Consider the following 26,170-nt stretch of genomic DNA (forward strand, 5'->3'; position numbering starts at 1 on the left):
TATATACAGTGAATCTTACAGTTCTCCTTTGCTCACTTTCTGGAAGTTTATACTCTTCCCCACCCTATAGAATGCTGTATAACACATTCCTTATTTTACTGACCAATTCTGACCCTGAACAGCAGACCATGTTAATGAAGAAAAACAAAGAAGTGTACAATGTTCCTTAAAGTGTAGCGATTGCCATAAATTACTCTAAAGCACTTTCAGCTGTGAATTATGGAAGGTAGACCCAGTTGTCATCTACCCACTAACATAGAAGGCAAACTGATTGCAGTTCCTTATTATCATTGTGCTGAAGCTGCTTGGCACAGGTAGATACCTTAGCTTGGTTTTGGTGATACACACGAGGTGTCAGTGTGTCAGTAATAGGGTTTTTATCTTAAAAATCCTGCCCTTGAAGTACTCTCTCTGTCCTGTTACACAATTATCTGAAAATGAATTGCTGATATTTCTATCTTGTGAAGAACGTGATCATTCTTCAAATTTTGTTTGTGTAGGTACATATAGGTGGGTAGAATCTAATACTAAAAATGTGGTTCAATTTGCCTTATCTTTTGCACCTTTCTGAAGCCTTTAAATATATGATTGTCGCCATATAGGCACCATATAGGATTGAAGCTAAGTACATGTGTCTGGTTTTCAAATGTGGAGCAGGAAGGTGAAAGATGTTCATAAGAATAGACAATTTCCTTTGGAAAGGACCTACAAGGCTTGCGTAGTCCAACTGCCTGGCCACCTCAGGGCTAACTTAGTGTGCTGATAAAGGGCATTCTCCAAATGCCTCTTAAACACTGACAGCATTGGGGCATCAACCACCTCTCTAGGAAGCTTCTTCCAATGTTTCCACCTTCTTGGTAAAGAAAGGCTTCCTAATGTCCAATCTGAATCTCCCCTGGTGCAGCTTTGAACTATTCCAACATATCCTGTCACTGGATCTAGGGAGAAGAGCTCAGCATTTCCTTCTCCACATCCCCCCTGCCCCCACAAGAAGCTGTAGAAAGCAAAAAACTAGTTTTTATTAACAACTGAAAATTAAAGCAAAAAGCAGCAGTTAGGACAGTTGTTAGAACAACTCAGCAAAATAAAATTCCGATTATTGTTGGACAACTCTGTTTCACACATGCATCAACAGGAAAAAAAAGAAACAGGCATTTAATAAACAGCAGAAAAAAAAAAAACCCCAAACCTCTTTATCTTTGGATTTGGCACCTCATATAAACTGCAATATATGGTACAGCTAAAGTATATAGAGAAAAAAAGAAGTTATGCTTTTTCTGTATAACTTATTGTTGAAGGGAGTTTTTCCTCTGATTTTAACAAATATAATGATTTAAGACAAGGAGGTGTTTGTAAGCCTGAAGAAGTTATGAATGCTATTAGTAAGCAAGGAAAGGAAAGGCAAAACATGGGTGGCATTACTCCCTGATGCAAAGCAAAATTATAATTATGGCACTGTTCCTCTCAAGGTCTCTCTAAGAAACGATGTGTTGGTTTTACAGGCTCTTTTTTTTAATGTGGATTACTCTCAGGCTGCTCAGATGCTACTCTGATTACATATTAGGTGTACTTCCCAGCTCCGGAGAGTTAAGTGTCAAGTAAAACCAGAGCCCCCTTGGGTTTCTTGGTTCAGCACCGAAGGGTTGAGATGCTCTTTTCCCGGAGCTCGTTGTTCCGAGGCGTGGCGCGCTGCTGTTGCGGGCTGCGGCCGCTGGAGGGCACCATTGACTAGCGCTGCGTGCGCTCCTGGTCCCAGCGCGTCCCGAGCTCCGTGCTGCGGAGCAGTTCCCCCTTCCCTTCCCTTCCCTTCCCTTCCCTTCCCTTCCCTTCCCTTCCCTTCCCTTCCCTTCCCTTCCCTTCCCTTCCCTTCCCTTCCCTTCCCTTCCCTTCCCTTCCCTTCCCTTCCCTTCCCTTCCCTTCCCTTCCCTTCCCTTCCCTTCCCTTCCCTTCCCTTCCCTTCCCTTCCCTTCCCTTCCCTTCCCTTCCCTTCCCTTCCCTTCCCTTCCCTTCCCTTCCCTTCCCTTCCCTTCCCTTCCCTTCCCTTCCCTTCCCTTCCCTTCCCTTCCCTTCCCTTCCCTTCCCTTCCCTTCCCTTCCCTTCCCTTCCCTTCCCTTCCCTTCCCTTCCCTTCCCTTCCCTTCCCTTCCCTTCCCTTCCCTTCCCTTCCCTTCCCTTCCCTTCCCTTCCCTTCCCTTCCCTTCCCTTCCCTTCCCTTCCCTTCCCTTCCCTTCCCTTCCCTTCCCTTCCCTTCCCTTCCCTTCCCTTCCCTTCCCTTCCCTTCCCTTCCCTTCCCTTCCCTTCCCTTCCCTTCCCTTCCCTTCCCTTCCCTTCCCTTCCCTTCCCTTCCCTTCCCTTCCCTTCCCTTCCCTTCCCTTCCCTTCCCTTCCCTTCCCTTCCCTTCCCTTCCCTTCCCTTCCCTTCCCTTCCCTTCCCTTCCCTTCCCTTCCCTTCCCTTCCCTTCCCTTCCCTTCCCTTCCCACGATGCCACCCGCACTGTGCCTTCCCTTTCCTTGCTTCCTAACAGCATCCACAACCTCTTCGGCCTTACCAGCACCTCCTTGTCATAAAGCATTATTTTTGTTAAAGTCAGAGGAAAAACTCCCTTCAATAAAAGCTCGCCTGACACCTTCTACTTAAATTGTTTGACCTACTTTTTCATGTCACTGCTGATAGGTTTGGTGGGGGTGGTCTGGAGAAAAGCAGTGATTTTCCTTGTGATTACCTTTTAATAATCTTCAAAATTTCACATTTCATGTATTTTCTTGTTTATTTCTATGTAAATGCATGCATGATAGAGGTATTTGTGAAATTAGGAGAAAATGAGGATCTGCTTTGGTAAAACATTTTATTCATATATATGAAAAGGAGGAAATAATTGCTTCTAAATATCAAGGAAATAAAGTGGTTTATATAATAGGTACCTCCGAGCAAAGAGGAACCTCAGGACACTCTGTTTTCCTACTGCATCAGGTATTGCATGAAAACATGTAGATAAACAGGTATTATCTGATCACAACCACTGCAGGGGATATTTCAGGGAACAAGATATGTTATTATTCCTAGAATGCCATCTATTTAAAACATGACATAGATATACTCAGGGAAATAGTATGATTGTATTATAAGATTAATATGGTGATAGAAATTGATTTGGTTTGGATTTTGAGCATTTAAAATCAATTGGTGGGCTGGAGGTCAAGCTTCATAAAAGCCTGCTGACTGTTAAAACTGGTGAACAGGTCATTGAACCTTCCTTAGCTTAGGGAAGGTTCAGATCTCAGTCACTCAGATGAAGGCATAGGAATATAATTTAGAGCTGTGCTAAGAAGGTGTTTTAGCAAATGTGTACATTATTTAGTCAGAGCATAACCCAGTTCAGAGTTTATGGAATAAGAAGTAATTTATTAACATAATATCAATTATGTTTTCTGCTACTCATTTGTTTACTTCCAGGAAAAGCTCAATAGGAGGATTAATTTGCACTTTTTTACGGGTTAAAAAGTAATATATTAAGCTTTATGTTTAACTGTAAATCTTCATAGCACATGAGCTATGTATGAGCTGAGTAAAATTTAACAATTATCGTCTCGCTCTTGCATTCCTAATTTATGGAAGCTTTCTGTGCAGTTTGATGTTTCAGGAAAATAGATCCTCTTGCCTTTGCCTTGCTAAATGCATCATTGAAAAATTAGAAATTCTTAAGGTGTCATAAATGCTTCGCTCTTCCTCTGTATGATGTCATGAGTATGAAAGTTTGCAGACATTAAAGGTTTTCTGTAGCTGTTGCAGCAGCACGGGCCTCGTAGGGGTGTAAGTGCTGAAGCAGGACACCTCTGGGTGACACTGCCCCAAAATGCCTGGATGTTAGTGAGCATTTCCTGAGAATGAGACTGTCCTTAATTTCTTCACTGGCAAGTATGCGTTTTAATAAATACCAGCATAGCAGAAAAAGACAGAGGTGCTTATTTTTTCTCTTGAAAATCATGATTTGAACTTTTAGTTATTTCTATGAAACCATTTTCTTCCATAGTCAAAAAGATATAATAAATCAAATTGGTTTACGCTTTTTCAGGCATCCTTGGCTAATTTTTGCTTATATTGTTGAGAATTGCAACAGTTTAGTAGAGCAGGTTTTTGAGTTCTTTAAGACTTTGGAGGCTATATTATGCAAACCAGCCTAGTAAGGGTGGTGATTGTTTTTTTACTGTTTTCAATACAGTGTCACAAACTAATAATTTGAAAAATTTGGGGATGAAAAAAGTTTCTGGGAGGCTAAGAGTTGTGTGATAGATCTGCCACTGCAGTTATTTTCCTTTCTAAATGAATTAATGCAAAATAGACAATTTTTAATGTAGTTGACAACTGCCATAGACAACTTGAGTTCTCAAAACTTTTTTTTCTCTTCTTGCCCCCATCACCACCTTTGGCAGCTTTATGCGATTCCTTGGTTTCTTACAATGTTTACACGTGAGTATGCCTTTTTTCCCTCTGATTAAGTGTTCTTCTATTTCTTAAGCTTACTTTTTCTCACTTTTCCAGATAAAGCCTTTCTTAATTGGTATGATAGGTCATTTAGTAGGCTGCTTATAATTTTCAAGGATGTGTTGTGGAAAACTCAGCAGTGGCTGTCACTTTCTGCCCTGATTTGGTAATAATTAGTATTTCTCCTGTGGTTTTGAATTGTTTTTATTGTTAGATTATTATATAGGTATTATATTGTCATTGTTATTATTGTCTGGATTATTTTACACATGCAGTATTTAGGGTGTATTCAGAGGAAGCTGTTATCTACTGGAAAAAGATGTAATAATAGTTAAAAAGCAAAACAAAGCCACACCACCATCCCCTGCCATCACTCAAATAATGTAAGAAAGAGATTGACTTTGTTTTTGAAGATAATCGTATTTTTGTTGCACATTGACACGCTGTTATTCTGGTAGCACTAGTTTACTGTATTTGTGCACGTATATTAGGAAAAAAAGAAGAGCTTTCTAATTTGGTGTGTTTTAATTAAAAAGAACAATAAATCAAGTATAGAAAGCAATTTAAAAGCTTATTTTCTCAAAAATCTGATTTTTTTCATGTCATATCAACATTGCCAGATGTTGAATTTAAAGTTTCAAAGAAGTGACAGAATGAAGAGCTGATAGATTATTTCTCTCATGAAATATCAGAGAACTTAATGTGAGATTCTTGATTGCATTTTCTAAAGATTTTGCCTGTAAAGCCCTGGTACTTGCAGTTGTTCCTGTTTCTATACCCTTCGTGAGAATCGCCACATTTGGAAAACCAAGGAGATGTTTTCCTTAAGCAATCAAGTGCAATAAAGTCTTAGAACTATTTTGTTGGAAGATAGCATATTTTAAGAGAGCCACCTTCAGCTTTATATATAAAATCTTGCTATTTTTAATAGGCTTTTTTCTTTGTCTTTCTTTTACTCTGCCATTTTTTTCTTTATTCTGTTAATTTTTTTGTCTAATTATAAGAAGTTGATCTTATTGATGAACTCATTAATGTCAACTTATTGTGAAAAACTGATATGCATGCCTTAATACGTAATCGTACTGTACTAAAAGAAAAATAAATTGCCTAATTCTTGACATACTTGAAATATGAAAACTCACATGCTTCCAAGTATTCATTAAGAAAAGAAGACTGTTATTTACGGAGTAATCAAACTGCATGTGAACACAAACATGATCCTAAACAGGTTGAGTCCTCTTTGCTCCCAAATAAAAAAGAAATCACTCAAGATGGGAGAGGAAAGAACTACATAGGCAATTCAATAACTCTGTTATTGAGTGTATATGCTTATAGAGTTTTATTTATTGTGCTTATTCATTTTGCAGATGTCTTTCCTTTGCACAAAATTTTTCACTTGTGGGATACATTACTGCTTGGAAATTCCTCCTTCCCGTTCTGTATCGGAGTTGCCATACTTCAACAGCTGAGGGATCGTCTTCTGGCTAATGGATTCAATGAGTGCATTCTCCTTTTTTCAGACTTGCCAGGTACAGAGAATACTGTTTCTTCCTTTTTTCTCTGTCTTCCCCAGTGTGTTTCTAAATATATCCTTAGAAATCATGGTAGGTTTAGGCAAACTCGCTGCCAGAGTGTGTGGATCTTAACTACAGTTTATTGTAGTTAGTTGAAGTCTTTTGCTGTCATCAGCAAGAATGCAGTAGGATTGTTATTTCCAGGTGAAGATTGGAGTATTTTGTTGTGAAGTTTAAAACTATTTAAACTAATTCAGAAGCAACTGTTTGTAGTCATGCCACATGCAGACACAATCAGTTTATATGAATTTTTAAATAAATTGAGTACAATTCTGAATAGTCCTTTTCCTCTTTGGTGCTGGTTTTAGCCTATTTTCCCTTTGAACATAATTATACTGTGGAAGTAATTAATGTAGAAGGATTAGGGAAAGCAGTATAGGAAGCCATTGGAATTACTCTGTTAAATATTTCCATTTGAAATTTAAAGCCCTCTGAATAACTTTCAAAACTGTATCAGAGTCTGCATGATCATTGTGCAGACATTCTGTGTCTTTGCTCAGTGGGAGGTGATTAACCTATCCATACAAACTGTTCCCTTAGAAAAATACATTGCAGTTAACCACAAAGTTTGGAGCTTACTTCTGAGCAAGTACCTGCTAAGACAGTAGAGTGCATTTGAACTGAGTAAGCCATGTCACCTGAAAGATGTATTTCAGTTTGTAGTAACACAAGTAGGAATGCTGGGGCACTCAGAACGTGCTTGTATTATGTTCTTGTATTAATTCCCTCTCTCCTGCTCAGGATCTTAGTAATGTAATACAGGTCTTAGGTAAGAGGTTGGCACTGTTTTAAATATGTGGCTTTTCTTTAGATAACTCTAACTTCAGGGTAATTCGTGGGCTAATTATGGATTTAGTGAACTTTATTTGAACATCCATGTGTGCAATTCAGTAATTCATAATTCATTTAAACAGAAGTTGTTCTTCTTCAGATGAACTGAAGGAGAGAATGGAGTTTGGAGGAGAATTTAAAAGGTCTTCTTAAGTGTTGCAGTCTCCACAACTGCAGAGTTTACAGAGGTTAGCAGTACTCTAGGATATGGTACCGAGCAGATGAGGCTGAGTTCACAGTTGCATTAGTCAGTAAGTTGATAACTTTGAGTTATCATAAATGAAGCTCTGTGATCTCTTTAAATACTGTTGTCACAAATTGTCTTTCACTGTAAACCCTTCCATATAGCTCTGGATTTCAAAATTTCTCTCCTACTTATTAGTCTGTATGTACTATGTATTTGCTACTGTATTTTTCAATTTATAAGAAATTTATTTTGGCCATTTCTTATAGAGTAGAATTTTAATTTTCAATATGTATGTTTAGTCATTTCAAATGTTCATGGTAGATTTAATGGGATATCTACAGATGGCTGAAATGTGAGTGCTAAACTAAAAGATTGGTTCTCTCCCTGCCCTCTCCTCCCCCATGTGTTAGCTGTATGTCCTAGTTAAGTACAGATCCACTAATATTTAACTTATTTTCTTGCCTAAGGTAATTTCTCCTTGTTTCTCTTCTTCTTGAAGGGTGCTAAATTATAGATTCCAATTTATCGCAAATCAGCTGATTTATTGACAGTGGATGTATTTTATGCTGAGGTCATGTATAAGAACACATTAGTTCTTGTAATACATATGTGTTCATATAATAACATCACTAAAATCTGTAGTGATATAAGGTACATGCATTCTGCTGGTTTTAGGTGATGATGGCTTTGCTGATACTCTGGTAGGAAATACAGGTTTCTGAAAAGTTTTTGTGGTTTTTTTTTGTTGTTGTTGTTAAATTGGTGATGTCTGTGATATTTAGGATGTCAACAGTGGCACAGTTGAATATTTTGAGATTAAACTAAAGCATACCATAAAATACTGCTAGTAAAACTACTAAGGGAAAAAAGAATAAGGGTGAAAGACAACCCTAGTGTGTCTTGAAAGTTAAATGTTGTTGGTCTAGCTTAATCAGTAACGTTTTCAACATATAATTCGCATGGCCTTGTGCCTTTTCTTTCTGACCTGAGTCCTATTTCTGATTAAAAAGTATTGACTCATTATGCATTTTGTCACTTGTGTCTTCCAAACAAGACTTCTGCTATTTTGGTTCCGATAAGTTGTGTGCCAAGGCTGAGAATTTTCTGAAAGTAATTTACAAATAACCTTCATCTGAAAATATATCGCTCCCAGGAAGAGATTATGTTGTTCAAAACATTTATGATAATTTCAAATTAAAATCAATTGTTGCTCAACAGTCTGAAACTCCTGTAATTTGTAAGCTTTGTGTGCACTGGAATGGCTTATTTCAGGCTTCCAGTGAAAGCAACTTCCTTTCCAGACTGATAGAGTTATTTTACTGCTTGAAACTTTGTGGAAGACTTTTTCAAGATTTCTTCTTTTTTATAAAACAAAAACCCCACTGCCTAATTTCCAGTGCACAGTATATAACACAATTGGAATTATTGTTTTAAAATAATAGTGATGTGAGGAAAATGAAGGGTCGTTGCGTCAGCATTGATTACTTGGTTCTGAAAACCCTTTCTAGGACTTGTCTCAAAGCTTTGGCCATATGTTACCTATAAAGCCAATACAATTGGGAAATACTTGCTATTTTTTGAAGCTCTGTTGAAAATTTTAATTTATTTTTATGTTGTTCAAACAATGTCCTAGCAGATTAGGAAAGATATTTGAAGATTTTGACAAAATAATTGGCTAATTAAGAATACTGGGAAATCCTTCTGCAACAAATGTCTTAGTTCATTCCCCATAGAGCTGTATGAAGGGGGCATATAAGCAAATAGAATTAAATAGAATTAGAATAGAAATACTATCTAGTATCTACTATACTAAATAAATAGAATTAGGTTGTTTAGGAAATTACTAGCCCAAAGTGCTGGGGGTTTTAAATTTAAATTCTCTGTCATTTATTCTTTCATATTTTTTCCTTCTGTTTAAGGAGTTCTGTTAAGTACAAACTTTATTCAAGCAATATAGATTCCAGAGAATATTTAGGAATATTTGAGACAGACAAACAAATCCAGCCCTGGACTTGCTGCTAATATTTTACCTGTAGTTTTGAGACTTAGTAAATTTTGTCTTATTCAGGTGATGCAGAGAGAGCAAAGACATTATGCATTGCCTTTGTTTTTCTTGTAAGTCTGACATGTAGCAGTATGTGTCAGGAATATGAAAATGGTGTGGGTAACACTACTATGATGAGATTCCTGAGGTGCCAACAACAGACAGGACTCTGCTTTCAGACCAGTGCTTATTTGTACTAAGCCAGTCTGGCTATCCCTTAACCTCATATGTCAGCAAATTTACAACCCAGAAGGCTTTTCATGCCCTGAGAACCAACTGTATAAGTTTACTTTAAAACATGCAGTTTTGCTTATAGCTTAGTCTTTAGCATCTTGCCATAAGTTTGTGTGATAATGTCCATTATTCAGCTCAAAAATTATGATTATTGCAGTTTGACTCAATTACAAGTTCATTACCCACTGTACAAGTAGTACAAAGTCTACTGCAGCTTTTGTTAGGAAGCATCCAGACACATATACTGCTCTTTGCAGACATTTGAAGGATCCTTAAACCAATCCACTCCCACCTGGAATGGCTGCAGTATAGAGCCTGGCAAACAGATCTTCCTCCAGTGATCACTGCCAATATCAGCACTGACATACAGAGATGAGTTACGGACTTCTGAGAACTGATGAAAAGATGGGGACAGGTGTTGTTAGACAATAGGGAAATACCAAGCCTAAACATGAGATAAAACATACTCAAACAAACCCTTTATGTTAGTTCAGTAAGCTCATCTTCTGTAATTTTGGAGCAAGAGGAGGGTTCCTTCTTGTAATGCTGTACACCTTAGGAAGGTGTCTTTTTGCTGACTCCAGGATAGTCAATGCTTCCAAAGGAAGAACCTTGGCCTGAGATGGGAAGTTCATACAGACTGACTGTAGAAAAGCAATCCAGTGCAATGAGGAGCCATAGTAAAATGGTTGAAGTTGAAAACTTTGTGAGACACAGGCATGTAGCTTTAAGATGCAAGATCTGCCTATCGTCAAACCACAGACATAAATGATTCTCCAGGGAACAGATTTTCTCTAATGTGGGAAAAATTATTATATCCATTGCCATTCCAGTAATATGCCAAAATGCTGAATCCCATGATGGTGGAAGCCATATGAATGCTTAGAAGGATTGCATCCAGCTTATAAATGGACTAAAAGTTAAAAAATAGTGGAAATTCTCTGCTAAGATTGTATGGAGCAATTTTGAATAATGTATTTCTGTTGACAGCAGCAAAATTAGACGCATATCAGAGGGCTCTACTTCAGATATGTTTCTGACCCTGGGTAGCTACCATTTTACTTTCTGCTGTTTTGCTTCCTAAAAATCCTTTGTCTGCCCACATCTGTGATCCATATGCTTTTATAGTACTGGAATTTCTGGTGGTTCAGCATTTAGCTAACAGAGATCTGATAAGAGGAAAAAATGACAGTTGGCCACCGAGTCCACATTGAGTTTGTGGGTGTTTAGTGCCTGTTCCCATTTGTTTCCCCTCTCCTCCATGGAAAATGTAACTTCAGAGATTAAAACACCACCTTCAAAGAGACTTACAGAGATACAGTGGGTTTTCATAGTCCAGTGAGCTGTAAGAAAGATAATACAATGTTTTGATTAGGGTTTGACTTTTTTCATGCACTTTTGAAAATGATCTTATTGCTTAGATTAAGGCTCTGAGGAATAGAAGCCATGACAGCTCTTCTAAAACGAAACTTTTTAAACTTCAGCTACAAAAGTTTGACATATTGCTCTGTTGTCATTCATGGAATATGGTTCTGGAAAGTATTTTGCTGCAGAGCTAGTGAAGCTGGCTACTTTTTCAAGTTGCAGTATAGCTGAAGAAAAACAGCGCTTTGGTCTCTTTCACATGATACACATGATAATGGTGTTGTAACTATGACAAAAATATTGATTGGAAATATCAAAAGACATTTAAAAGGGAGTCACTTTTCCTAGTTTTCTTTTCTTGAAATATGTAGGGCAGGCTGATATTTATGGAAGCATCTTTTTCTGAGCATGGTGCTCATCTTTGCTATGTTGGATGGCTTTTTGGAGATGTAGGTGTATTTCATGATGCAATTCCTCAAGATTATTGGTTTTGGGACAGAAGCAGAGAGATTTGCTAGGGCACACCTGCTCACCAAGGCTGTCTGGTAGTGTCAGACTCTCTAAGATTGATGTTGTTTTACCTGGAGCTGTGAATTCTTTAATTATTCACCTTTTCCACTCCTTGTGACACAAAGAAAACAGTTCTAGATTTTATATTCTACCCTCTTGAGGCTAAAGAGAAATGCTGGTGTGGGCAACACACAAAGGAAAAAAGTACTGAAATAATTTACTGTAGTCTGTAGTTGTCACTGGCAGAAGGAAATCAAATATATATCCTTTAGCAAAGGGCTGTCTGCCACAAGAGATGGTGCTTCATAAAAAGGGTGAAAAGTGAGTTCCTCAGTAGTACTTTCCTAGTCCATGTCTTTAAAACAGTCTGACTCACAGCTTATGCCCCCTGTTTTTTGAAAGCACCCTGATAGTGCTCTCCATAGTGAAAAGGCACTTCAGAAAATAGAATAATCCATCTGTTAGTCATGTAGGATTTTGTAGATATTTACACTGCAATAAAATGTAAGTACAAGAAGGTAGACTATCAAACATACTAGCATTTCTAGGCATGAACTGACAAAAGTCTGGCTGCTGTTATCTGAGCTTTGTTGCTAGATGTGGTGATTTTTTTTTTTCTTCATTACAAAGGTGTCTTGGGAAAATATTTCCTTTTTTTCCCATTGAAACTACAAGCATAGCAACTGATTCTGGATTAGACTCATGCTTAGAAAGCAGTACTGAGTACTAGACTTTTTTCCTTTCACAATTGCAGAGAATGTTGCTGACAGAGCAAGGTGCCTCATAGGGTATCTGTTTATAATTTTGTTATGCTAGATATGTTTGTTTGCCTGTACAGGTATAATTTTTATGCTCAATAATCTTTAGTTCTCTAACTGTTAATTGAGGAGAATTTCTAAATGGGCTGCACAAATAATGCAGTATTAAAAATTCTTGATTGAAATGTACATTATCACCACATTTCTATATGATTGTAGATATATTTGGGGAGTGTATGTCTGGCACTTTAATAGAGATACACATTACTTAAATACAGATTAGAATGGCAGTGTAGGCTGAGAGCCAGAAAAATCTTTCTGTCAAAATAAGGACTTTGAAATGAGGTTAAGTGAACTCTCAGTGCTCTTATACTTTGGGATAGCTGTCAATTCCCTTTGATTTACTTTCACATAAAATTTCACTTAAACTCTTGCCTTTATAAAGCTGCATGAAGCATTTGATTCTCTCTGTCCAAGTTTCTTCTTTCCTAATGTCCTAAGAGTATTCTGGAGTTTAGCAGAAATCAACAGGAAGACCAAAACTAAATATGGAGAACTAGAGCAGGGTTTGTACCTAAAGGTAAGACTTTGTTGATACTGCAACCTTGGAATAAATTTCAGGACTGCATTGTTAAAATTGAAGGGCAAAACTTGTTCAGGAAGGGTAGGTATCCCAACTGGGAAGAACTCCCATTGTATGTGAACAATGTTGCCTGCATTCTGAAAATGCTGATAAATACCTGAGTAACCAGCAGGGGTGTGTCAGGTGACACCTCTGTCACTTCAAAAATGTAAGAAGCATAGACAAGCATCTGTAGGAGATAGAGGGGAGAGGCTGGACACATTGCATTCCACTTTAGAGCAAGGCAAGGAGCTAGACAATCTCCTGCTAGTTCTTCAGTCTTCATGCTAAAAAAAGCATAGCACCATTCTAAGGAGACAAATCATGTAAGCAGTCATGTAAGCTGGTAAACCACAAACTTGTCTGCTGGGAATGCAACCCTGAAATGACAAACTTTTATGTCTTGAATGTACTTTAATGCTTTCATGTGTAAATTCAAATGGAGGTGTTAACAGCTCTTTCACAGAATAAGGGAACTTTTTCCTGTGGCTTATGAGTAGTTTAATTATGCTACAAGCTTTAAATTACTCAGAAAATGTATACTGACAAGGTTGGGCTGCTGTTAGTTACTTAAAACTATTAGTTTTGCTATGTGAAACACTAACAGACTTGACTAGTAGTAAACACGGGAAGTTTTGGATCTCAGTAAGTTGTCTACTGCAGTGACAAGTGGCTAGAGCATTTTTTTGGAAATGAAAGCAGTTTTAAGTATGGCGACATAAGCAAGATGGTTATCCTTCCTGTTTACAGTTGCTGTATTTGTGGGAAATAACATTTCAATCCTGAATATGATGTTGCTTGCTCTAGCAGTTTCAGAGTGTTACATGGTTCAGGATACTCATTAGGCAGATCTAAATACTCTGTTTGTATTTGTCTTTAACCAGAGTTTTTCCATCACTGGTATGGGAATGAACAGGTAAAATTAAAGGCTTTCATCCTTTATTCATGGCAACAGGTACTCCTTTTCAGGACTATCTGAATTTCCTTCTTATTTTAAAAGCAGAAAATCTGAATTACTTCATGTTATTTCTTTACAAATTTCCTGAAGGCTAACAGGAGAGCTAATGCAAAGGTCTTCTACTTATGGCTCTTAAGAGAGTCATCAGCTTTATAAGCATTTGGCCTGGTCACAGTTTCTGACTGTAGAGTTTTTTACAAGTTTATACCCATTACACCTGGGAAATAACGATGTAGCTCATAGTTACCACCCAGATGGAAACCTGTAACAGCATGATCTCTATTTTTGCTTGCTGAGTTTCAGTATTTTGCATGTTATTTCTGTGAAGCGAGGATTTAGGATAAAGAAGGTAAGTTTCACTAGTATTTCAGATTCTAAAACTGACTTAACAGATATTTAGCAAATATTATAACAAAAAGAACAGAGGAAAGCCGAAAAAGCGTTATTCCTTCCAAAATTGACTGTTGTTGGATGTTGTGTTGGTGGCACCATGAGTTTCTCCTCTGAGCTGATCCCTACAATTTTGTAAACCTTTCTTTTAATGTATCTTTTGGTTATTATCTCTCTATGAAGTAATGTTCATTTTTCTGCTGAGCTGCTTTATTTCCCATTGTGTATGTCTCAAGTGTTGCATAGTAGCCTCCTTCTGACTATTTCCATTATATATTGGGAATTCCTATGCTTCTGTCATTGGCCAGTGTCCCACCCTGTGATAGGACTGCTCCAGGTCCTATCCTAACAATTTGTTTTTTTGTAGAACTGGCTGTTGTTCAACAGCACTGGCACACCTCCTAACAAAGTTTAAAAAGTGCTTTCTTGTCAGAGCTTAGCTCCAGTCTTTATTTCTGTCTTTCTCAATGAGACATAGCATGTGGCGTTTGGTGATTGACTTACAGTAAAGCTTTACTCTTAATACAATCACTTGGAATTCTGTGTCTTCCCTGCTCATGTCAATCCTGACACCATCACGTTTCCATACTGGAAGGTGTTCTTTAGCAAGCTTTTCCGGTGAACTGCTGAGTCAGAGGAACTTTTATAGTCACAAGTAAGAAAAGAATCTGTGTTTGCCCTTTATGCACCCTAATGTCTAGGGAATAATTCATAGTGGTTACTGCTGCTTCTCTCTACTGCTGTCCACAAAAGTATGGAGTCACACAACTATCCTGCAATGCATGAAATAAATAATGTAAAAAGAATAGTTCTGCATTAACCTTTTCCTTTATAATAACCTTCTCACAGTAATAGATACAGAGATGTGGGATACAAATGTCACTTCTCTTCCTAGATTTGTCCTTTTAAATATGCACACTCAGTGTGTCTTTTTTATGTCATCAGGAAAAAAGAGTTTATGGCCTTTCACCTCTGTTTCTTCTAAGAGCAGGAATCAGGAGGCTGAACTGACTGACCTATTCAGTACCAGAGCATTCATAGCACAGAGATTTTCTGGCCTATTTATGTGGCTGTGTGGTGAAAGCTGATGTTGCGTGGCAGGGCAGTAATAAAGTATTTGTGATGGAGATGTCAAACCAAGCTCATAATTCTGGTCTATTCCCAAAATGCAGAAGCAGTTTATTTTGGCTGAGTTTCTTAACTGGTATCCTGTTACCCAAGGAAAAGGCTCTGGAATTGATTAACTGCACACAAAGACTTGGTCTGTGTGGATTTTCATTAGGAAAGAACCATTCATCTTACATACTTTCCTTCACTTGCTGTGAATGACTTATGCACACCCAGTTTTGCTGTAAAAATAAAAAATTCTGTGTGCTTTTGTCACAGGTGTATTGCATTTAAACTGATGTTTTTTTCAACATCTGTTTCAAGTGCAATCTACTTCTCTCCTCTATCTATAATAATAAACTTACATGGCTTTAAAAGTAGCTGTGTCAGGCTGAGCCATCCTTTTCAGTTGAGGCTGTGGATAGAGGCAGGCAGCATCCTTGGTAAGAAGTTACAGTTCAGCATGAAAAAAGCAAAATTAAAAGCATCTTAGAATAAACAGTAAGTTTAGTTCGGAAAAGGAACAAAACATTTCAGTAGGCTTAATATTAGGATGGGGCCATGGCAAAACCAAGATGCTGCTGTTAGATCACTTTTCTTTCCCTTCTCTACTCCTGCCTTTATCAGCTGCTGTATTATTTGCATATTTAGAAATGTCAGAGACAGCCTTTTGATGCTGAGCAATAGCTGCTGCCATAGGATTGTTTCCTGTAAGGCTTGATTGCTGCTTGACTGTGAAATACTTGAGCTCATTTGAGCCAGAATTCCTAAATATAGTGTTTGATAGTGAAATTATGACTTTGGTTCCTAAGATACTTGGGTTCCAGCTTTGACTTTTTGAAATATAGGCACTCTGCAATTTTTCAAAAACAGTTTGAAGATGTAGTAAGTTTTGAAATGATAACTTATATTTATAGTATTTTTATTATGTTTTAAGTCAGGCTTAAATTTTTTCCACACTTCATATTTAATGACACCATGTTATTGAGCACGTTTTCATTACATATTTTCCAATGAAATAATTTGTCTTAATAAAAACAGAAAGCACATAATTTTTAAACTACAAAATACCCCAGTGTTGGGATCCTGGGGAGCACTGAGGTGTTACATATACATCTCCATGAGCGAGCATGCCCTCTTCATCCTTTCTAAATGTTAGTTTCATTTGTTGCTCACACCTGGAGATTTATGCAGACCCTGCTCTCAGAAGAGTGTTCTTCTAAGTTGTTTGCAAGTGTCAAGTACTCTGGTGTTCTGCTGAGGTAGTCGCTGTTCATTTGTACTGTCCTCCTGTTCAAGAATCTAGGCTCTGACTTGATATATTTATGCTTCTGACATATCAATGGTATGTATCTAATAATGTGGAAGCTCTAATGTTTTCTGGCTTGTAATGCAGTGACTTGGGAGCAGGAAGAGTGCAGGCAGGATTAATGCTGTGTGAATGCAAAGTCTTGGGGAGATAACAAAAAATGGACATTTCACCAGAGACTGACTCATTTGTCATATATTTGAAAGGGCATGGGAAGAAATTGGGATTGAAGTAGTGCAGCAGACCCTTACTTATTAGCCAAAAAGAGGAGAAAAGATCTTATCCAGCAAGGGTGCACAAGATTGCAATGCATTTCAGTTACTGACGGGAAGTGATTTTTCTTAAACCAAATTTGCAAACAAATCATGAAGAAGGGCTTGAAGGTTACTCAAGTGTGAAGCCTGTTCATGCAACATGACTAATAAGTATTCTGTAAATATTTATACCAGTTTAATGTAGTCTTAAACTCCAATATCCTGAAAGTAATTGTTTTTTTCAAAAGAATGTGAGTAAATTGAGTAAATTCTTTCACCATCCGTAGTCTTGTCTCTCTTGTGGGTGCTAGATTTTGACTGTTCCCATATTATATGCATGCATGTGCTTATGATTTGCACATTGTTGGGGGGCATTGTGGGGCTTTTTTATTGTTACTTGTGGAAACCAAAATTGCCTTGTTGTAATTTTTATTTTGCATTACCGAGAAGCAGATGAATTAATTGACAGCTTGTGAATTTGTTTTAGGCTTTTAATTGACAGCCTGTAAATTTGTTTTAGGCTTTTGATGGCTTCCCCCACAAACCATTAAAAATTCTCTCTTGTTCTATGGAGTTTCATTTTCAACCATGCCCACTGTCCTCCTGAAATGCTGCTTGGAAGAAATGAGAAACCAAGCATTCCAAAATCACAGAACAGACTCCTACATTTTTTACTTACGCCCTGATGTGTGAGAACTGATTATGTTTTTTACAAAGACACACACAGTTGGAAGGGATCACAAGGATCATTGAGTCCATCTCCTGGCCCTGCACAGGATACCCCAAGATTCACACCATGTGCCTGAGAGCGTTACCCAAATGCTTCTTGAACTCTGTCAACTTTGGTGCTGTGACCACTCCCCTGAGAAGCCTGCTCCAGTGGCCAAGCCTTTTTACCAGTTCTCTGAAATGGATTTCTTTTGGAATTACAGAGCTTGTTTCTAGGAAAAATATTTTGACCTGTTTCAGTGTTTAACACTTTCAGTCTCGATTTCTGCTTTCAGCTTTTTCATAGCTTTACTGTAAACAGTGTTCTTATTCCATCCCCCAGTTCTGTTTTCAGTTTCAGATATGTGTTGGCTATTATGCCCTCTCACAGCCAAATGCTTCTCCTGCTATTAATTATTGTTGTTCAGATTTTTTTTTACTAGCTAAATTCTACATTCATATCATTTATTCTAGAAGTACTACTAATGTTTCCTTAGCTAAGAATCTCAGGAAATGGGGCATATAACTCAATTACAGCAGTCTCTTTAAAAAAAAAAAAAAAAAAGAAAAGAAAAGAAACCACAGCCCCACTATAAATGTACTACAGTCGTGAACTGGAATTCTCAACTTTTTATAAATAAAATGAGTTTTCAGAAACGTAGAAAAAAGTGCAACAGAAACTATGGTGCTTTTGTGTGTTTTCTGAGCTTGAGGAAAAATAACCAATGGAAGGCATCTCTTCTCTTTACCTGAATTAAGAAATTGTTTGAAATTCTCCAGTTGTGTGTATTTTCCTTGGGAATGATGCTGAATAACAGCCTTCTAATACAGTGTAGTTGAAATGAAAAATTGTTAGCTGCTGTTGAGACATCACGTAGTCCATTTATCTGTGACACCTATTATCCCAAGCAGCTAGGGAACCTGATATTGTCAAGCAAAATTGCGATTTACTTTCACACATCCACAAAAAGGTTTTTAGAGCTAGAATTAACATTGGGTAAGCCACAGATCTACTCTCAGACTTTTCAGAATTGTAGAAGCAAGATAGCACATAAGCATCCTGTTATTGACCAGATTAAAGCATCAGCTGCAGATTGTATCCTACCTGAACATGGATAGCTTTTTGAATGGGAGAGTAATAGGTCATATCTTCCACTTTTTAAACAGTCAATAATTTCATCCAACTAGATTATTCTGCCCGAAGCTTCAAATTCAGCTTCTTCTGCTCACCACCCTGCTAATGACTGAGGTTTCTGGAGTAGCTCCCAGATTGATGGCAAGGCATCAAATCCACTGATGGCAATGAGTGATTGATGGCAGTACATCAAATCTGTTTGAGATCTACAGATAAAGCCTGGCTACAATGCCTCTGTTTTCTTCATAGAAGCTGATGCTTTAATCTAAATTTTGACTGTTGTAATGAATCACACAAGATCTTGGCACAGACACAAGAAGTACTGATATCCCTGCTGTTTGGCTGTCGCACTAGACCAGTTTTGTCATGAAATGCAAGCTAGGATTGTTTTTGCTCTTCACGAGACCACATACAGGAGGTGCAAAACCAACCAGTCCTTTTATAGTGGTAAAAGAGAAAAAGGCTTTTATGTTACATCTTGTTAGAAGATACATACATGCAGGCTGCAAAAGATATGTTTCCTATGGGTTTACTTTTTTTTTCTTTGACATATGTGTTTCATTGTACCTTCCTGCTTTTTAATTGACCATATCTAATTTTAGGATGCTTTTCATTTGATAGGTATCAGTTTTCCTTTCAAGTTGAGTAATATATTATCACAATGGTACTTCACTCTTTCAGCTAGGATGGTTCACTGGGAATGTCTGATTGGGTTTGGGACTGTATTATTTGTTTGTTTGTTTAAAAAAATTCTCTAAAATCTTTACAACAATCCATTATGTTTGCCATCTAGCACAAATTAATGTTGAAAACCCCTGTTTTTCCAGCAAACAGATAACATGTAGCTTTGTCAAAATGGCAGGCGATGCAAAATTCAGTAGCTGAAAGCTTTCAATCTGGCTGTTAGTAGGATTTAACTGACAAATAAGACATTTAGTTGATCCAAAAATCCTGATGTCTGTGCACTGTATGAAATCTACTTTTGATGAACTGCACAAATTTACATTGAATAGTCAATAGTTTGATTTGTAAAGACTTTACATTGCCTTACAACAACTAGGTTTCAATTATTGTCCTGACTTTGCATTAGTTAAAGTTGTCATACACTTCCCTTAAACAGATTAAATTAATTCTTAAAATGTCTTTACTAGTTTTTAATAAAAAAAAACATGGAGTGTTTTTCTTTTTGAATGGGAAAATATTTGGAAATCTACATTTCCTTTGAGCAAGGGACAGAGAGACAGACAAAGGTATAGATGGGTATATGTGTATTTGGCAATGTCGTAGCTGGGTTACTTCATTTCACTGATATTTTGCTCTTGAATTTATTGCATTTCCTTTAAATCTCTTCCAGAGATCGATATTGAACGTTGTGTTCGCGAGTCGATCAACCTGTTCCGCTGGACTCCCAAGAGCGCCACGTACCGGCAGTATGCGCAGCCCCCACGGCCGGCCGCCGACAGCAACGGCACCAGGAGCTCTTCCCTGTCCTGCTTCTCTGCAGATTACCAGGAAGCTCCTCGCAATGACCTTGTAAGCAATGTGGGAATTGGAGCAGGGGAGACGGTTCAGATTATTCAGATTGCGTGTTTCTCCTGCCTCTGCCAACTCCTGCTCCTTCAGTTCTCTTACAACAGCCCACCAATGTCCACAACTCGCCTGCAGAACTTCATCATAGGAGAAAAGCAGTAAAAAGAGCAGTGTGCCAGTGAGAAATAGGTGACTGGAAAGTGATGCAGGCAGTTCTGGCTGCTTTTTCCATCTTGGCATGTCAGGTAAAGGATATGCCACACATTACTCTGAGAGTTTAGTAGGTGAGTTATGCCTGGTTTTATCTCAGCAAAGAGTAACTAGTATCTAAGAGAATATCTGCATTAAATAGATACCCAGTTTAGCAAAATTATTTTCCTCCTCTCTCTCTCTCTAGTACAATCTAATGGCTGTTTCTCTTGACAGCTGCATTATCTGAATACAGGTGATTTGAAATTAGTCCTTTCCTTCCTCTTAACACTATAAATCTAGTTAGTCCCTTAAAAATTAAATTTTATTTTGTTGGGGTTTTTCTCCTTCCACATTCTCCTGCAGTCATTTCATTCATGAGCATTCCAAAAATCTGGGAAGTATATATGGACCTGCTATGTCTATTTGGTGAATTGCGTTAGGTTTTAGTCTTTCCATTTGTTTTTCCTAACTACTAGGAAACTAATGTTGTTGTCATTCAAGTGAATCTTTACTTTTTAATCCTTAAACTGGAGCTTGATGTTCAGTAATTTTCTTGGTTTTTGCTTTTTATTTTATTTCTGTTGTAATTTCTGGAAGCCTTAGCTACAAATCCAGGACTGCAAGTGCAGATATGCAAATGAAGAATAAAACGAAATTTGAAAGATCTTACAGGATTTAAGAAACAACAGGTGAATCTAGAAAGGCAATGGTGAAAAAAAAAGAAATTCCAGGGGAATACTCGTTGTTGTCATCGAGGAATTATAGCCAGCACAACTGTTGCTGTGCTGCTCTGGAGATAAGTAGAGAGGCTTTCTGAAGGAGCCAAGGGCTGAATTTCATAGAGTAATTCAGATAGGACCTCCTAAGGTCATCTGGTACAAATTCCTGCAGAAAATGTGTCCCACAATGAATTCAGGTGAGTTTGCCCAGGGCTTCGATCCATCAGATCAAGAAAACTTCCGAGGAAAGTATTCAGTCTCTCTTGGCAGTCTGGTCAGATGTCTGACAGTGCTACCAGTGAAAATGATTTGGTGTATGTGCTAGCTTTCCCAAATGTTATGGCAAAAGAGTAATAAAAACAAGTCTTGTGTTTTCTAAGCATTTGCTTGTGCCTTAATGTGTAAAAGCAAGAGTCAAAGCACTTGGATATAGCAAAGAGGGAGATGGGAAAAAGCAGCCCTGGTCTGCTGAACTAATAAACAGTGAAAAGATTTGTATTTGTAATGGAGAGAAAAATCCTTATTTCAGATCAAGCAAGTTTTTTTTCAGTATTCTTCTGTTTTCTGAGAAATGTTTTGGGTGTTTTTTTCCTGATTGCATTTTATTTTCATTCCAGAAGTTGTGTTTGTTTATAAAGCCAGTAATTAGGCTCATCCATCCCATAAGTTCCAAGAAATTAAGCAAATGTTTTTAGTATGTTAAAGAGGAGATAAATAAATACTGGAACTTCTATTGACTTTTCTTTCATTTCTAGCTCTGTCTGCCTAACAGCAAAGACCTCTTCATTTACTGCAGTGCAGTATATGAATACTGCACTGCAGTATTCTGTAGTATACAGAAATACTTCTGTAGTATACAGAAATACTACAGAAATACAGTAAAAAGTATACTTTTGGAGCACAAGTATATTGGATCTTTTGGTTACTGCTGTATTTTGTTTTTTTAGCTCATCATATGAAAGAGAGCTGTATAGGTTCGGGGATCTATACAGAAATATGTTAGCAAAGAGGAAACTACTTTCTTGGACACAAGAAAGACTGTTCGTATCTTAAATCATAGTCTGTAAATGTATTGTTTGCTCTCATGTGCTGTATTTTTGTGTGTCAGATTTTGAGACAGATAGATGCAAGTCAAGTATGTCATGATTCAGTCAGGAGCCATAGATCAGACTTGGAAAGTCCTGTGTAACATGAGTCTATAATGAGCTACCTCTCACTTGTGACAGTACTTTTGGATGTTTTTCTTCATAAAATGACACTTCTCGGGGATTAGAGCAATATTGAAACCTAATTTGAAAAATTGAAAACCTAAATTGAAATTATTGGTGAAAAACACTATTTACACACAAAGGTGGTGTGGTTTGATCTTGTTTGGTGTTTTTTTAACCTTAATCCTGGAATTATCTCTTTCTTCAAACATGTCCTCTGCTGGTGTTTGCTGCCATGGGGAAACTTTTTATCTACTTGAAAGGGGTGAAATCTGAGCTCAGTCTTTAGTACACACAGTATCCTTTAATGGATTTTCTAAAATACCATTGTGTCCTTGCTCTGCAGTTTAGCTCTTAAAAAATAACTTTTCTGTTTCCTTTCCTATTTAGTTGGTCATTCTTTGGACAAGGACTTTACACTACATTTCTATCTCCAGTTTTATATTTGTGAGTCACCTCTGTATTTGAAAGTGGGTAGGGTACAAAACAATTCTTTGTGAAGAAAGTCGTGGGTTTCCTTCTGAAGGTAATTTATGACTTCTTGAAACGTTAAATGTTTAGTGTTTTTAATTGTAAACACCAGCTGTCTCTTACCTCTCTGTTAGTATTTTCTTTCTATGCTGCTTCAGTTTATTTCTTAAGTGCTTTTTATTGGCAACTTAAATATTTGTGTGTATCTGCATGTTACTGTGCTTTGGTTAATAATAACAGGAGAAGTATTTCCCCTCTGGGTGTGCATTTTTCTCTCCAAATCAGCAGTCAGTAAAACAAAACTGCTTCTTATCACTAGTATTGCTTAGTTTTTATTTTAGTGACATCTATTTGCAACTTTGTAAATAGGCTTGGGTGCTCTCTTTTTTCCTCCTGGACTTGTGTGTTGCTTAATCTTTTACTCTCTCAGCCAGTAAGTTTATCTACTGAGATAAAATCTCAAGGAGGAAATAGTTCCATAGAGAATGAATGTGCATCTTAAATGGGTTTGTATTGTTTATTTTGAGAAAGATAAAACGTCAAAAATAACAATGGAAAAAACCCTTTAAATTCACTACTGAATTTACATTACAATCTACTCAATTTTGTGTCTGTAACTTTTCGTTACCACCGTTGATTTTTTTTCTTCTTACTCTTCCTGAAACTTCCTTTCATACCCTGGAAACTCCTGGAGGATTTTTCCTGAATGTCCAGGAGTCACAGAGAGAAATAACACTGTAATATAACAATTGTCTGCTTGTATCTGTGTCTCCATTATTACACATATGGAAGACATATATTCTCTACAGCTACTTCCATAATTCTAAAAAAAAAAGGAGAAAATATTGCAGCTTCTCTATCAGTATCTGCTCACGTGTGGCAGGTGAACTCACAGAAATTCAGAGACTGATACAATTACAGCTTTGCCTTCTTCTTCTACTCCTGATTCTCTTTGCAAGGGTGGGAGTTTCTGAGAGATGTTGAGGAATTAGTGCATTCAACTGGAGAAAATTCTACCAGATGATTATTGATCCTTGCAGTAATTTAAATGCCAGCAGTTCCAGTTTTTTGTTTTTGATGAAGTAGTAGAAGTACCTAAGCAGCAACGTGTCTTAATGGTTTGATCAAGCAACACAAATATGAAAAACATGTTTTTATCATAAATGGTATGAGCAAATTTTCCTGATGATAACTTCCCTTTGCCAGTAATTAAGGATAGCTTGTGTGATAGACTTCCAACAGATGGAAATTCAGGCCTATTTGTCATAGAGCAGCACTCAATTGCTTCTGAGTTCCTGTCTACACCTAGGAAGTATTTGTCCATAAAAAAAAAATATTGGTTAGTTTTATATTAAGCCATTAAACAACTGGTGTGTAAATCCATTTATTCTTCAGAAAGAAGCATGGTCAGTAGTGTATACCAACACTTCTGTTCCAGTGTACAAGCTAAGAAATGTCTGTGTGATGCTCATGCTGTCCATAATGGCTGTTACTTATATTCTGCCTAAAGGCTCTTCTGACTACCTTGACCCATTTCAGGTTTCTTTTGTCTTCTGTTTTTGTGGATCTTGGTTTTGTTTTCCTCTTCCATTGTTCTTACACTTAATAGAAAGCTCTTACTCAAATTTGTCTTTAGTTCAAATTGTGTGAAGCATTAACTGATCAGGGTCTCACTTAATGCTTCTAATTTATTTTCCATTTGCCTTTGATGCTTCTGTTCTTCTGGTTGTAGCTGCCCAACAGCTTGAGTGAGAAGCTGGGGTTGTCATTTTTTAGAAGAGTTGGTTAAAATACACTTTCTATGTCACTCTCTTGTGAGTGAATAAACAGATCGCTGTTTAATTAGGCATGAGCCCATCATATTCTGGCAAATGCTTTAGCAATTGTTGCAGCCTTCAAAACGTTCTCTGTTTATTGGTTAGCTTTTCAAGGTTTTTCTGATACTCATAAGCCAGGCAGCCAGCTACGAGGAAGTGGGGAGTGTAGGGAAACCTCTGCTTCCAGAACTTCAGTTCTGCAGATTAAATTATTTAAAGGAAGCCATATTTAGCACCTTGTGTACTCAGATTGGGTTTTAAAATCTGTATTTGTTTTTCTATAGTTTTAAGACTTTTTCTCATAGAAGATGAGGCATTAAGTTACCAGAGTGGATAAAATACAAAATATAAGGCACAGGAAATAATTGATGTTAAATGTTAATTCAGAAGTGTCTAATGAATGTTGTGGGTTTTTTTTTTTTAAGTTGTAATACAAATTGCAATTATTTAAATTGAATGTAAACTTATTGAAACAAATATACTGCTGAACTGAGGCAGAATTAAAGGAATATGTTTGTAATGATTTAGATATTATTTATATGAGACTGTAATAGTTTGTGAGACAGTCACTCTAGATCATACTTAAAGATTCTAAGCTTGTTTTGCACAGACTTGGTTTTAGGATCTCTCTGGGATGCGTTCATCTGCTTTGAAAATAAATGGGGCAGTTGGAGCAGCCAGAGCACTCTCTGCTGCAGCCTTAGGCTCAGGTTCTGGATTCACTGATTGTCCACTAGTCCTTCCTCATAAGCCTTTGTGATTATACCCACTTTGAAGTTGAAAGCTGGATGCATTTGACCTTTTAGTCCTCCCACAATTGGGATTCCATGACTGATTAACAAATGTGAAGAGGGGGAAAGGGTAACTGTACCAGTAAAATTAATTATTAAAAAAAAAAAATCTAGCTGTTTCTTTCTCTCTGCATCTTGTAGGAATGTTCTTTTTAATTTTTTTCCCAAATTGGAAGTTGTTTTAAAATCAGATTCTAGGAGAATATTAGGAAATAATTACACACCTCTGTGTTTTAGTAATTTTTCAGGCTCTAGTGGTCCTGATTTGAAATCTGGGTAGCTGACTGAAGGCACAGTTGTTATTTTGTTGCTTTTCATGTATTTTACAACTGACTCCGTTTTTCTTTGAGAGGGAGTGCTACAGTTGAAATAAGTTATTTTAGCAACCAAGGCCAAACCCATGTTTCCTGAGTGAAAGTTTTATTTCATGCCTTGTTAAACAATCCATATTAAAAAAAATAAAAAGTGGCCTGCATCTAAAAAAGGGAAAATGAAAGAGCAGTACAGTGTTTATGTAAATTTACTTTAGGAGAGAAGTAACAGAATAACCCACTGAGTGTGGGTTTAGTGTATGCTTTAGGACCAGTACAGATCTAAATAGCTTCTGAAGCACAATTAGATACTGCAGTGAGGAATTATACACTTAGTGTTACATTTTTTATTTGTGTGCTTGTAGCATTAGAAGCAATGGAGTTTGGGAGAAATTTTTGAAGTCAAGTTTTGGAGGAGAAGTAGACTGAAGGATCTTAATGATTTGTCTCTCACACAAACATGCCCAGGTACACAGCTATAGCTACCTCCTGCCACTCACAGCAACTCTAATTCCAGCTTGCAGCAACTCCTGTGTGTGCCATACACTGCTGCTGTGAAAGTTAGGTCTTGGAGCACGGTGCTGTGTGCCTATGTTAGCACAAATTATATTATTATTATATATTATTATTATATTGTGTTATTATTAACACAAATTTCATGATG

General features: G+C 37.2%; 1 protein-coding gene across 3 annotated transcripts in view; it reads left to right on the plus strand.

Moving 5' to 3' along the window:
* The window catches only part of TBCK (TBC1 domain containing kinase), a 90,404-nt gene that overhangs the window by 42,851 nt on the left and 21,383 nt on the right, over positions 1–26,170 (plus strand). For all 3 annotated transcript variants that reach the window (XM_068187455.1, XM_068187456.1, XM_068187457.1), the window contains 3 exons: positions 4,430–4,466; positions 5,849–6,010; positions 19,822–20,000. In XM_068187455.1, coding sequence (XP_068043556.1) covers positions 4,430–4,466; positions 5,849–6,010; positions 19,822–20,000 — 378 coding nt within the window. The remainder of the gene's footprint in view (positions 1–4,429; positions 4,467–5,848; positions 6,011–19,821; positions 20,001–26,170) is intronic.

Source organism: Anomalospiza imberbis, chromosome 4 (assembly GCF_031753505.1).
Source record: "Anomalospiza imberbis isolate Cuckoo-Finch-1a 21T00152 chromosome 4, ASM3175350v1, whole genome shotgun sequence".
Lineage (NCBI taxonomy): Eukaryota > Metazoa > Chordata > Aves > Passeriformes > Viduidae > Anomalospiza > Anomalospiza imberbis.